Source organism: Podarcis tiliguerta (assembly GCF_965153285.1).
Source record: "Podarcis tiliguerta genome assembly, chromosome: 4".
Taxonomy (NCBI): Eukaryota; Metazoa; Chordata; class Lepidosauria; order Squamata; family Lacertidae; genus Podarcis; species Podarcis tiliguerta.
In genome coordinates, this window is record NC_139537.1 from 55,486,313 (window position 1) to 55,501,261 (window position 14,949).

At 41.9% G+C, this 14,949-nt stretch overlaps 1 protein-coding gene across 1 annotated transcript in view; it reads left to right on the forward strand.

The window, feature by feature from the left end:
- The window catches only part of LOC310676050 (amine oxidase [flavin-containing] B-like), a 60,695-nt gene that overhangs the window by 27,026 nt on the left and 18,720 nt on the right, over positions 1 to 14,949 (forward strand). Inside the window, exons 4-9 of the mRNA XM_083437364.1 lie at positions 1,725 to 1,829; positions 3,438 to 3,529; positions 10,775 to 10,916; positions 11,362 to 11,511; positions 12,644 to 12,803; positions 14,588 to 14,684. Of these exons, the coding sequence (XP_083293490.1) occupies positions 1,725 to 1,829; positions 3,438 to 3,529; positions 10,775 to 10,916; positions 11,362 to 11,511; positions 12,644 to 12,803; positions 14,588 to 14,684 (746 nt within the window). The remainder of the gene's footprint in view (positions 1 to 1,724; positions 1,830 to 3,437; positions 3,530 to 10,774; positions 10,917 to 11,361; positions 11,512 to 12,643; positions 12,804 to 14,587; positions 14,685 to 14,949) is intronic.

Sequence of the window (14,949 nt, forward strand, 5' to 3'; positions counted from 1 at the left end):
ATCATGAAATAAAAATTTTAAGATGTTCAACCTCATCAGCCCCTCCCCATTTCTCTCTGGGAATAGATCACCAACAGGGGTATCTAAGGTGGTTCTCATTCCACAAACAGTGCTAGACAGATAAAATTCTTGTAAGACGTTCCAAGAACTTGTATTTTTTCCAGTAAAGTAGAACATATTATTTCAGGTCATCCAATTTGTCTTTTCCAATACTGTGTACTTTTTCAAGCAGGCCAGGTTTGCTATTCCTTGTCTCCATGGTTTTGCTTTTACTACTTTCCTTTGAATTCAATTTCTAAAGACTTTAAGCTAATAAAAAAATGTATCTGCTTTTTATGTGCTGTATGTACAGTTGATATTTCTAGCCTCTCAGGGGTTTTTCTTAAAGAAATAGCTGCAAAGGCAATGAATTGTAACAGCTGCACACTTTACATATGCTGGCTACCTTTCACCAAAGATTATTGTTAAATACACTAAATAAAATGAGACATAACACTGATCCACAAAATCTCTCCTATCAAATGATTCCTGTTGTGATCAATCTATTAACATTCTAAATCATATTATCTTGCTTGTGTAGCAGTTCATTTCAATTAATTTGCCAGTTTAACTGGACACTTAATCAAATACTTATTAAAATTTGATATTACATGCACACAAGCAGCATAATCTACAATCCAATTAAGACAAAAGCGGGTGGCAGTTTGGCTGTTTTGATGGAAGCAGAAAGGCCAACCTAGCCTAAATCCTTTTGCACTGACTTACAGTACAGATTTTAGCTAATGTGTCCATTTCTAATGCTATGTCCTTTATGTTTATGCCCTGAATATTTTAAACTAATAAATGGGGCTAGCAGCAAAGCTCACTGATGTGTGTTACGAGTTCCTGAATTATTCTGCTTCAGATTTAGAATCCAAACCGGAGAAGAATTCCTGGCTCACCCCCTGCCCAAAGGTCTCCATCCATCCTGCATTCACCAGCAGCAGTGCCAGAAGTTGGAAGTCCTTGGGTCTTTTCCAAGGGCTGTCAGAGAGACAGACCTCCCTCCTTCACCTTTGCCACAGACAGAGTGTTGCTGATCTATATGTTAAAGGGAAGTTTGGGGGATATGTAAATAAGTTGGTTTGGAGCATACTGTAGGAAGCTACCTTCTACCAAGTGAAGTCTATCTAGTTAAGTGTTGTTGACAACAACTCTTTGAGATTTCAGAGGTCCCTCCCAGCCCTACCTGGAGACGCTGGGGATTGAGCCTGGGACCTTCTGCATGCAAAACAGGTGCTGTACCCTGGAGCTATGACCCTTCCCCAAAGGCCTTTAAGGTATAAGGTACGGATTGGCTCAGAGTTTTCCATCTTAGGAAACTCTTAGCAAGTGTGATACAAGTCTGAGCTGCACCTATCATTGCCATTTAGAAAGCTCATCCAAAGATGGTCTGTAGGAGGTTCAAGAAAGGCAGTTGAGGAGTAATGGAGGACTTTCTTTCTCCTGCCCTGGTTGGCTGCCTACATGTATGATTCAAAGATGAGTTATTTGCATCAACTTGGACAGAATGTGTGTGTTTTTTTAATGGCAGTCTCAAGGACTTGTTTTGTATATTCATTTGAGACATCTGTTCTCTAAAACGGATCTTCTATATTGAATTGCATCCTTTTTTCAATCAAAATAGAGGAAAATAAGCAAATGGATTTGAGTGGTTTCTTTTTCTTGCTTCTTCTGTTTTTCAGGGCAAATCTTATCCGTTCAAAGGCCCGTTCCCTCCAATGTGGAATCCCATTGCCTATTTGGATTACAACAATTTGTGGAGGACAATGGATGAAATGGGGAAGGAGGTAAACGCCAGCTTATTGTCCAGACTGGTGACATCTATCAGAACCCTTTCATTTGAGCTTCAGTGCCCATAAGCCATGGGTAGGCAAACTAAGGCCCGGGGGCTGGATCCGGCCCAATCGCCTTCTAAATCTGGCCCACAGATGGTCCGGTAATCAGTGTGTTTTTACATGAGTAGAATGCGTGCTTTTATTTAAAATGCATCTCTGGGTTATTTGTGGGGCATAGGAATTCATTCACCCCCCCCCCAAAAAAAATATAGTCCTGCCCCCCCCCAAGGTCTGAGGGACAGCGGACCGGCCCCCTGCTGAAAATGTTTGCTGACCCCTGCAGCCCTCCATCCTGCTCCAGAATACACTCTTTTCTCTCTCACACCCCTTTGCAGTACAAATTTGCCTTTGACCCCTTTCCTGCACTGCTGGATTGGTATTTTTCTGCTATCTGGAAGTGGTCAAGTCACTTACAGGGAAGCAGACATACAAATCTAATTTCAAGATAAAGAAATAATCAAGATAACCCTTTGAGGGGGGGGGGGTTGTAATAAAAAAAATCAAAATTAACAAACAATAAATACTGCAATCCTATGCAGCATTTATTTGTAGGTCTTTGTTTGTAGGTCTCATTGAACTATGTAGGACTAAATAAATATATAGGCTATAAATAGCATAAGAATTCCAAAAATTCACAAATAAAGCAAGACAAATAAAAGCCAATCCATTTCATAGTTCTAAATGGCTTATTCCAAAACAAAAACCCAGAATGAGTCTTCATGTTTAGCAATAAATGAATGGGCTCCTATCGCCCCTCTCCTCCTCCAGTGTCCTCTTCCATTTCACCTAACCACAGCTTGATGTTAGGTCTGGACTAGGAAGTGCAGTTAGTTTTTTAAATTATGGTTTATCTGAACAAACAAGGTCCATAAGACATGGTTGGAAGTTGGCTTGTTAGGATAAATCAAAGTTCAAACTAAACAGCATTTATCTACTTTGGATATAATGGCAGGCCATGTTCAATTGAAATTGGAGAAAATGCTTTTTATCTCTTTCTTGCAGCCTCACTAGAGGCGACTGCCTGTGCCCATTATGCACATGATGCTCAGTTCAGTATTCCATCCATAGCATTGTGTCCATACCTTCTCAATGAGCTATTTCGAACTTATTCCCAAGTAAGGGTATATAACATTGCAGACTTAATAATAGTTTATTGTGTGGGAAACCCAATTAAAAGAGTACAGGACTTAATTAATTTAAAATATGCTATATAGTATTTTAAAATTTTCAATGAAAAATCTGTCCAGCCCATTGAACACTGCAGTTTGATAGGCAGAATAAATTCCCAAAGCACAAAGGCTTTATTTTCTTTTACTAAACTGGGAAGCAGAGGGCTTTGCAGAAGGTGAAAACTCTTTGGTGTCATGGATAAATGAAACTTTAGTTTATTTTTCTAGAGAATCCTGTTAGTATTCTGCTTCTAAAGTCTTAAGTAGTCTAGAAGTGAACTGGTATGGCGCTCCTGTGGAGAAAGCAATGGAGCCAGTGAAGAGAGTGAATGATTTCTACATAGGAGATCTGTGGCTTCTTTCTTGAGATGTGACTCTATTTCTCTCTTAGATTCCCAATGAAGCACCATGGAAGGCGCCCCATGCAGAGGAATGGGACAAAATGACTATGCAAGAATTGATAGACAAAGTGTGCTGGACAAAGTGAGATGCAGTTTTATACATTCCATATTGATAAGCTCAATAGCAATAGTACCTAGAGGAAACATCTCTATCCTAAGTTGAGAAGTAATGCTATCTATTTGCTACTGTAATATGCTATCTATTTGCTACTGTAATATTAATCTTTATCATAGTGAATGATGAATTGTGTTCACAGTTGGGAGATACAGTGAAATAATGTGCATGTGGAAATGTGGCTATATTGCTCTGACAGTGTGATCATACACATGTCTACTCATGTAAGCTCTGCTGAGTTTAGGAAGAGTAAAAAAATAAATAAACAAAACAGACTAGCAGTGGAAAACTCCAAACCCCCAAACAGCAATTCAAAGGACTTCAAATGCTCCTAGAAATAAAAATGTTATCTGCCACCATAAAACTAGCAACAGGGAAATGGATTGGGGTTAAGCAACCCATGGTTTACGAAGTATGATTTTGTACCAACTCCAAGCAGCCTTGGCCAGCATGGACAATGGCCAAGCAACATCTGGAAAGCCACAGCCCTTTAAAAAAAATATCTGGGAGCTGATTCATTTATTTTCTCTTAGCAACTCTGGTCAATTTGTTAGTCCCATTTTCTACCAGAGGTCATTTCTAAAAACTCTTCAGTGACAGCACCACACGAGCAACATTCCATCAGTGGTGGGGAGCCTACAAGCCATGGGCTAAGGTGGTCTGCCCATGTCTCTCTATGTGGCCCAGAAGGTGCTCCTAGTTCTTCATGAAAGTTTTAAATTACCTGGTGTCATATGATACCTGGTAATTGACAGATGGGTGGCCCTGCTAGCCTGTCGAAGTGGTTTGTGGAGGGTTGGATCTTGCTTTCCCACTGGATCCAGTCCACTGCCCCTACTTTAGTGTTAGGCTTTCTTGGTTTACTGCTTCTGTTTCTGCATTTGTTTTTCTAGCACTTAACACTTTTGTTTTTGCAGTGAGCATTCCTAAGTTAATGCTCAGCTGGGAGAGTTGTGAGACCTCCCACTCTTCTTCAGCTTCCGGGAGAATGTGGTTTAGATAAAATGAATTAAAACCAATGGTTCCTACACAAACTGAGTCCTATCCCATATTAAGCCCCAGGAAAGACCTTTGGGTGAACCTCATTTCTCTCTCTCTTATTAGAAGCCAATCGATGTGCATGTTTCATGTACTTCTATGCATTTGATCTGCCTTTGTGATCAAGATTTATGTTTTTTGAAATGGCTTCCCTTCTCTAGGATGCAATGGAGCTGAAGGGTAATCTCCATTTTTCTTCCATTCTGTTGACAAATTGAACAAATTTGCCATTATATGGCATTGCATGCTGGAATGAGATGCATGACATATATTAGGTGCCTGGTTAGGTCTGGCAAGCTCTAATGCAGCCAGAAAGCTATGTGTGTTTGATAATTTCCTATGAACTTTACATATTTCAAATGATGAATCACACAAGGGCCATACTACATACAAATAAAATAGGAGCCATCCATTTCCCTGTATAGTTAATTCTAAAGGCATGGAAGTAAAACCTTCCAGAGACATGGAGTGCAGGCATGCAGTCTCTAGCATGGCATGTGTGCACTGATGTTCTAAATGAGTGCTCTGCTAATTTTCTCTCTCACTTTTTAAACATTCTCTATCAAATGTTAAGAAATTGCATTCAAAAATAATCAAAACCGAGAGAAGCTTTTGGTGAAATTTTCATGGATAGGGTACAGGGTTTTTGTTGTGCTTACCTTGCTTTCAAGGTGGCCAATGGGTGGGCTCGAGTGTCCTTTCTTTTATTCTGCAAATCATCTCACCAGTAGTCTGCACTCTGCAGCCTGCCCAGGTACCCATGCTTCAATTAAAGCCTAGGGGAACACATCAAAATAGAACTCATTCCACGGAGCATTTCAGATCAGGAATCAGGGGCAGCCAGGGAGGCTGCACAGTGGTGAATAAATGTTTTCTGGAAAGATGCACACACCACTGCTCTCTTGAACTATAAGGCAAGCTCAAAATCCTACACCCACAGAAACGCTGAAGTGCCCTGACAATGAGGCAGGGAAAAACGACTCTTTTCACAGGGAAATAAAACTCTGGAGAAATATTTTGGCACAGCACTAGTTCTGGATTGATTGGAACATAAGAGCAAGAAGTCAAAGGAACATGGGAAGCTATTTAAATCACTGGTCCATTTAGCTCAGCATTGACTATCCCAGGGATAGCCAATCCAGCCCAAAGTGTTGCTGAATTGCAACTCCCATCATCCCTGACCATTGGGATCATCATTGTTGTGGATGTTGGGAGATAGTCTAACAGCATCGGGAGGACACAGTGTTGGCTACTCCTGGTCTATGTTGATTGGCAGCAGCTCTCTAGGGTTGCTCATATGAGTCTTTTCTAGCCTTACCTGGATATTCCCAGGATTGTAAGCATGCCACAGATTGAAAGCATGTGTTGTACCACTAACCTACTTAGTATTGAAGACTGCTGTTATTTAGGACAAAACCCACAGCACTGCATGCGATGCATGGTGTGCTCAGAGGTGCTTCTGAGGACCCACTTCTGAAATATTGAACAAATATTTGGACATGGGGGAGATTTGGGAGGGTCTTCCAACATTGTGCCAGAAACAGTAGATTGAAAGAAACCGGGACTGTGCACTACTTATGTGCCCTGTTTTGGTCTGATGTCAGATTCCATGGAGAAGGAGGCAAGGCAGATCAAAACTGGACCATGGACAGCTCCAAGTGAGCAACTTGCTCCAACAAAGGTTGGGAGCGGACTGGGCTCTTTTATGCCTCTGTTTCCAGACTGCTTCCTCCAGGTTCCGCTCCCTTGAGTGAGCTTTACTGATTTAAAGACCCAACCCTCTGGCCTGTGCACAGTCACTTCTCACCTGTTCCATAGCTTCCCTCCTGGTGCATTGCCTGTGCTGCTGGACAGCTGATGTTCACTGGGAGGCAACTGGTGCTTCAGGGTCAGGGGAAGATGCCCATGAGAGTACTATAGGGAAGTTCCTCTGTGGCCTCCTGTCCAACCACCTCATGTGCAATGGTTTCCCTATCTTCAGCAATCAGCTCTGAGCCCTCCACTGACTCCCCATCTGGTGCCCCTGTAGCCTCTGACTCTGTGTCCAGATCACTGATGGTTACAGTGGTTATAACATTAAGGGGGATTTTTGTATCCTGTCCCCATCCTTTGCCAAGATGGTAGTACTGGAGCATTCCTTGTTTCCTCTTAATTTCTTAAAATACTAAATATTATCAAAATATGAACAAGGGGAAATGTTTGCCTCTATTGCTTCCAGTTATGGTTCTCTCATAACAGAATATTAGTCTATATGCCAGGGAAATATTTAATTCACTCCTTTGCTTTTCAAATATCATGGAAATAACTCTCAGCCTTTTTGGGTCACTTATTTATTGCCTTGTTTGTTTGAAGCATTTCAAGAAGGTGAGGAACAGTAACAGATTTATATGTGAAAACATGTGATAAATATTGCATTCAGTTGCAGTGTTGCTATTTCAGTGGTCGATCATTTAGAAATAATACTCTGCTGTCAAAATCATGCACAAAAAGATCAAAATGTCAGGCTTCCCTGGAGGCCAACACTTTCCTTAAGCACAGTGTGCTCTTTCAGGTAGGAACAAATGGGGCATGCTGGTTTCTGGAAAGAACTAATCAGAAAAAAATAACATTGCTTGAATAATATTTTCTCATTGGTTTTCACTTATTTGACATTTTCTTGGCTCCCTCGGTTTATAAAAGAATTAAAATTATAAAGCTGTGGGTTTTTTTATAAAAAATATTCCTTTCAATACATGAATTATTTGATAGTCTCAAGTGGAATAGTAAATGAAAAGTTCAAATGACCATTCATCAGGGCATTTATAGCTATGATATATATATATATATATATATATATATATATGCAGGTTTTGGTGTCCTCGGGTGTCTTCCCGTGTAAAAGTTGGGGTGTCTAGGCGACGTTTCGACGAGGTCTCACTCGTCATCTTCAGGCTGGTGCTTTCGGCTTCTTGTTACTGGAACAGAGCAGGATCTCAGTGTTTGAGTTCCTATAAATACTGTTGAGGAGGTGTGGTGTATAGCCTCCAATGTTCTGGGCAGAGAGGAGGTTCCCAGGCTAGTGTGCCTTTTCTTCTTTTGTTCCTTAATTACTTGAGGGATATCTTGAGTGATTTCTTGAGTGATTTCCTGAATCCCACTTAGGTGGGTCATTAGGTGTGGATTAGTTGCTAAATCCTTCGTGTCTTGAACTCTTGAACTTTGTGAAGAGTTTTTCTGAGAAGATGGCTGTACTGCACTTGGTTGTGCTCTGGCTTGGCTTCGTGTATAGGGGCGAGCTGTGGTTTTGTGGCCTGTGCCAGCCAGATCTGTGTAGGGATTGCAGGGGGGTGCAGCATCCGGAGGTGCCACCCTGGTTTGGCTACTGGATGGTGTCTGTAATTTATCTGTGGAGAGGGTCTGGGTTTGGGTCTGGTGTGGTTGATTGGTGATGGCGTTCTGTGTGCCTCTGGATCTGGTGTCAGATTTTGTGGGGAGGGCTAATTTCCAGATGTCTGGCAAGCGGGATGTGTCGTCACGCTTGTTCATGTTGTGAGGGTGTTTCTCTATCTCGATGGCTTCCATGATTATTCTCTTGTGGTGATGTTCCATGTTAAAGAGCAATTTGGAATCTGCAAAATTAATTTCGTGTCCTGTTTCTTTCATGTGTTGGAAAAGAGAGGAAGTTTTTTCTTCTTTTTTGACGGCATTCTTGTGTTCTGCGATCCGTGCATTTATTCGTCTGTTTGTTTGTCCAATGTACGTGGCTGGGCAGACTTTGCAGGGTATTTCATAGACCCCTTGGTTTTCCAACTGAATTTTATCCTTGGGGTTTCTGAGGATATTGGCTATTTTTTGGTTGGTGCAAAAGGCTGTTTTGATATTGTGTTTATGGAGGATTTTGCTAATTTTATCTGTAGTGCCCTTGATATAAGGAAGGAGGGCTATGCCATTGTTTTCTTCTGTGTCTTGGTTTTTGGGGGGTGTTTCTTTTTGGATTAGCTTCGTAACCCTGTTTTGCTGGTATCCATTGGCAATTAACACATTTGAGAGATTCTGTAACTCAGTTGTCAAGTGGTCTTCGTCAGCCAGGCGTTTGGTTCTGGAGATGAGAGTCTTGGCTACGGAGTTTATTTGTGCAGGGTGGTGGTGTGATTGTGCATGTAAGTAGCCCTCCCCACAAAATCTGACACCAGATCCAGAGGCACACAGAACGCCATCACCAATCAACCACACCAGACCCAAACCCAGACCCTCTCCACAGATAAATTACAGACACCATCCAGTAGCCAAACCAGGGTGGCACCTCCGGATGCTGCACCCCCCTGCAATCCCTACACAGATCTGGCTGGCACAGGCCACAAAACCACAGCTCGCCCCTATACACGAAGCCAAGCCAGAGCACAACCAAGTGCAGTACAGCCATCTTCTCAGAAAAACTCTTCACAAAGTTCAAGAGTTCAAGACACGAAGGATTTAGCAACTAATCCACACCTAATGACCCACCTAAGTGGGATTCAGGAAATCACTCAAGAAATCACTCAAGATATCCCTCAAGTAATTAAGGAACAAAAGAAGAAAAGGCACACTAGCCTGGGAACCTCCTCTCTGCCCAGAACATTGGAGGCTATACACCACACCTCCTCAACAGTATTTATAGGAACTCAAACACTGAGATCCTGCTCTGTTCCAGTAACAAGAAGCCGAAAGCACCAGCCTGAAGATGACGAGTGAGACCTCGTCGAAACGTCGCCTAGACACCCCAACTTTTACACGGGAAGACACCCGAGGACACCAAAACCTGCATTCCTGTACCCGTGAAAATCTACGAAAGCATATATATGCTTATATATATATATATATATATATGCTTATTTGCTTTCGTAGATTTTCACGGGTACAGGAATGCAGGTTTTGGTGTCCTCGGGTGTCTTCCCGTGTAAAAGTTGGGGTGTCTAGGCGACGTTTCGACGAGGTCTCACTCGTCATCTTCAGGCTGGTGCTTTCGGCTTCTTGTTACTGGAACAGAGCAGGATCTCAGTGTTTGAGTTCCTATAAATACTGTTGAGGAGGTGTGGTGTATAGCCTCCAATGTTCTGGGCAGAGAGGAGGTTCCCAGGCTAGTGTGCCTTTTCTTCTTTTGTTCCTTAATTACTTTTGTTCCTTAATTACTTAATTACCCTCAAGTAATTAAGGAACAAAAGAAGAAAAGGCACACTAGCCTGGGAACCTCCTCTCTGCCCAGAACATTGGAGGCTATACACCACACCTCCTCAACAGTATTTATAGGAACTCAAACACTGAGATCCTGCTCTGTTCCAGTAACAAGAAGCCGAAAGCACCAGCCTGAAGATGACGAGTGAGACCTCGTCGAAACGTCGCCTAGACACCCCAACTTTTACACGGGAAGACACCCGAGGACACCAAAACCTGCATATATGCTTATATATATATATATATATATATATATATATATATATATAAATGCATATATATATATGCAGTGGTACCTCATTCTGGAGGTCCATTCTTAACGATTTCTGTTCTCATCCTGAGGCAAAGTTCTTAACCTGAAGCACTATTTCTGGGTTAGCGGAGTCTGTAACATGAAGCATATGTAACCTGAAGCGTATGTAACCTGAGGTACCACTGTATATACATACTGTATGTATGCTGTATGTATACTGTATGCACGCACACACACACACACACACACACACACACACAGCCATTCAGTAGCTGTTGAACTTAGGACTGCCAAAGTGGAGCAGTCCCTCTCCCAATGTTAAAGTGATTAATACCCAAGCCTGGTAAAGTTATTTTGGCACCTGAGGCAGGAAAAACACGTCTTTCCCTCCCTATAAAGTAACTAACCATTTGCTGTCTTCTCATGATGTGCCCTGGAGATAGTGGCATATCTTGTTTTTCTTTAAATACTCAGCAGGCATGGGTGTAGCCCAGTTCTTACTGGGAAGGCATCTCAGAAGAGGGAAGACTAATCTCACCCTCCCACCATGATTGGAACTGAGATCCCCCCATTTCATCAAAAGGGAGAATGGAGATATTAGCCACCCCTCCCTGTGCATGCAGTAAGAGCAGTCCAGCAAGAACCCTGCATTTCCACACCTATAATGAAGGTGGGGCAGGGGGAGAGGCCAGACTCAACATTTTCCCTCTCTCTTTTGGATTTGTATGCAGTGCTGCCAGGCGGTTTGCTACTCTGTTTGTCAATGTCGATGTTACCTCTGAGCCCCATGAGATCTCTGCTCTGTGGTTCCTGTGGTATGTTAAACAGTGCGGTGGGACATCCAGGATATTTTCAACAACCAATGGAGGCCAGGTATAGTGAACTAGAACCACTCCTCCCCCGGTTATTTGTGTTAAACAATTATGGCAATAATTTCAGACATTCAGCTTGATTGAGTGAGGGTTGAATGTCTCCAGAGGGCAGAATATGGCCTCCATGTTCTCCATGCACTGGCCACACCATCTCTGACATTGATATTTTTCTTTAGATGGTCTGAAGGGGGCTGAATGTGCTTAGTAGCTTCTTCTAGCTTGAAAGCCTCAATAACAGGATTCTTAGCTGTACAGAGGCTTCCAAACATGACTAGAAGCCACCTTCATGCTCAACATGTGAAGGTGCTGGGTGTGTGTAGCCCAGGCAGAAGAAAAATATTAATATGAAGGGGGTTCTATTGTGGTTCATCTGTTCCATCTGGGTATCGCTTTAAGCCACCAATTTGGTCTGCTGAACTATGTTGTGTGTTTTTTCTATCTTCCAGGAGAGGAAATTCGTTGGAGGTTCTGGCCAAATTTGTGAGAAGATCATGGAATATCTAGGAGAGCTGGTTAAACTAGAGAAGCCTGTTACCTCCATTGATCAGACTGGTGAAAGTGTCATTGTGGAGACACTGGATCATGAAACATATGAGGTGATTTAAAAGCTTACAGTTCTAATATATACAAGGATTCTCTTTTCGTCATATAAGGAGAAGAGGATGCAAAGGACATTTGTTAGTTGGGTGAAGAATCCCAACAAATAAAAATGTTCAAACAACTGTGTTCAATTGACTGCATTAAATATCCACAGTTTGCTGTTACAAACATGAACAAATTATGCCTTGGACCTGTACACTTTCTCCCCCTCTGCTTCCTCTGTTTGTGAGAGAAGAGATGATAAACTTTCCTTCCTCATTTCTTCCTCATAGTTTACCCACAAAGCAGATCTCAAGCACAGATCAAATTATGGTTTGGGATTGTGATTTAGAAGCAAATAGAGTTTGCACAAACCATGGTTTGCCAGGTTTGGACAACAAAATTGTGAGCAGGTTGCTGCAAACCAGGAATTAAAGATTTAATCTCCCTTCATACCCTGAGGAAGCAGAGAAAGGTAGAAGAGTGTGTGTAAGCCATGGCTTGATTGCCATATCTCAATGCAGTAATTGATTTGGTACAGGCAACTCATGTGGGAGGATAGTGCATAAAACCCAAATCGTGTATAGTCAAAACACACTGGGTTCAATAGCAAGCAGGAATCCCAAAGTATTTCTTCCTTTTTACCCCCTTTCTGTCCCCTTAATATATATATATATATAAGTAAAATTACTAATGTGTAACGCTTAAATGCATGTTGGTTGCAAGTTCCTTAATGAGTTTATGCTATTGTGCTTTCTTACTTTCTTACTTTCTTACTTTTACCATAATTATTTCTCTTGACTGTTGTGACTGTACTCCTTCCTTGTGGCTGCTGTCCTATATTTTCCCAGGAGATGCCTGAGTATCTAAATGGTATCTAAAACTACCCTTGTGTTCTTTGTGTTGCAAAGAGCCTTTTCAACAATTTATTCAGCCATTTGGGAAAATTCAAAGGTCCATTTCTGTCATCATTGGAAAAATTGCTTGTCACTTTAAATTTCTGTGACCTATAACTTAATGAGAAATTTGTATCCTCTTTTGTGAGTCAAATTTTCATTGAAATGTAATCAGAAGTCTCCTATAATAACACAAGCAGTTTCAAGTATCCTGCGAAGATAGAGTTGATTTTTCTTTTCATTTCTTTTCAAGGCCCGGTATGTTATTAGTGCCATCCCTCCAGCACTTTGTATGAAGATTCACTTTAACCCACCGTTGCCTTCGATGAGGAATCAGTTGATCAGCCGGGTTCCTATGGGATCAGTCATCAAATGCATAGTATACTACAAGGAAGCATTCTGGAGGAAAAAAGGTATTTCATACTGATTGAAGGGAAGGGGCACATGCAGAATTGCCCTAAAGTATACTTTTTTTCACATATTGTTCTCATGCTGTCTTCTTCAGCATCATCTAACAGAGACAGACACATAGATGGAGAGCTAGACAGGCACAGTCTTGCTGTCTGTGGGTCCTTCACTGAAGGTTTTTGATCCCGCAGACGGATCCTGCTCATGGTGGGGAGGGAGGTGATATTATTATTATTATTATTATTATTATTATTATTATTATTATTATTATTATTCCCCTCCCTACCATGCTGTTCCAAAGGGTCCCCCCAATCCTCTGGGGACTTCAGGGGAAGGGAGGAAGTGGAGAAAGTTGTCTTCCACCACCACTCCCTTCCAGCAGCATGGGTGAAGTCTGGATCCAACCCGCATGTTGAAATAGATGCATAAAGTGTGTGTGTGTGTGTGTTCTTGAATCCCAAAGTGACTAACAATTCTAATAATTAAAAGCAAGCAATTAAAGCTAACAATTAAATCAAACAGTAACATTAAGATGGTGGAACAGCCGTGAAGAGACAACGCATATTAAAACCAAAGGCAGCGAAATAAGACAGCATTTTAAAGGGAGTCTAAAAGGCTTGAGCAAATAGTGCCGAAAAGATACTGGACCCTCCCTGGGGAAGGTGCTTTGAAGATGGGGTTACGTCTTCTATCTTCATGATTAATGTGGTGCACTATGGAGAGCAAGATCTTATGCAAAGAGTTGTCGATATTCTCTGTGCCTGAAGAATTACCATGGTAACCCAGAATCTGGCAGCCACCCAAAGACTATCCATTTCTCTCTCTTTTTTAAAGCCTGCTGTTACCTCACACAGTTGCAGAGTACAATATAGGAATCTCAGAAACTTCTAGAAATCCAAACATAATGGTGGTGCATGGCTGTTCAGGACACTCTTAGGGCTCAACTCTTGGCATCTCCCAGAAGGCCAATTTGGTATAGCGGTTAGAATGCGGGACCACTCAGCCAGGAAGCTGACTGGGTACCCTCGAACCAGTTGCTGTCTCTCAGCCTGGTCTATGTCACAGGGTTGTTGTGAAGATGAAATGGACAGGGGCAGAACCACACATGCCAACTTGAGCTCATTGGACGAAAGTGTAATAATACCTAAAATACAAAAATATATATCCACAGTTAAGTGATCTCGGGGACATTAGTGTTGGTAAAGGTAAAGGAACCCGACCATTAGGTCCAGTCAGGACGACTCTGAGGTTGCGGTGCTCACCTTCTTTATTGGCCAAGGGAGCCAGCATACAACTTCCGGGTCATGTGGCCAGCATGACTAAGCTGCTTCTGGAGAACCAGAGCAGCGCACAGAAACACTGTTTACCTTCCCACCGGAGCGGTACCTATTTATCTACTTGCACTTTGACGTGTTTTCGAATTGCTAGGTTGGCAGGAACAGGGACCAAGCAACAGGAGCTCACCCCGTTGCGGGGATTTGATCGGCAAGTCCTAGGCTCTGTGGTTTAGACCACAGCGCCACCCAAGTCCCATTAGTCTAGGTGGAAATAATTCTTCTTGGGACCTACTAGGAGGGCTTTCTAAAGGCCCTTTTGCTATGTAGTTTCTCCCAACCACTTTAAGTAGCTGTGTATTGTGACTTTTAAATTGCTGCATATACATTGCATTAAATTTAATGTGCCTGTGGTGCCCCTGTTGTCAAGAGATGTTGTAAGAGATGTTGTTGACATAGTTGTTATAACTATCTAGATTACTGATATATGGATTCACTTTTCACTCCCATTTCAGATTATTGTGGCACCATGATAATTGAAGATGAGGATGCAGCTATTGGTTTGACACTAGATGACACTAAACCTGATGGAAGTTTTCCAGCAATAATTGGGTAAGGAATACTGAAAAGCCACCTTTTGAGTCTTTTAAGAGAGGAAGAGAATCAGAAATGAAATGTGAAGAGAATATGATTTGTGTTTTGACTTAAGTATGTACCATACATGTTTGTCTTGAGCAACTGTACCAATCAGTTGGAACATCATTCTTTACAGAAAAACAACCATAATTCAGGGCATTGGTTTTATATGTCCTGTAGGGGTATAAAAAGCTGTCTGTGAAGAAGAATTATTGTCTCAGTCTACTATGCTTGAGTTTGC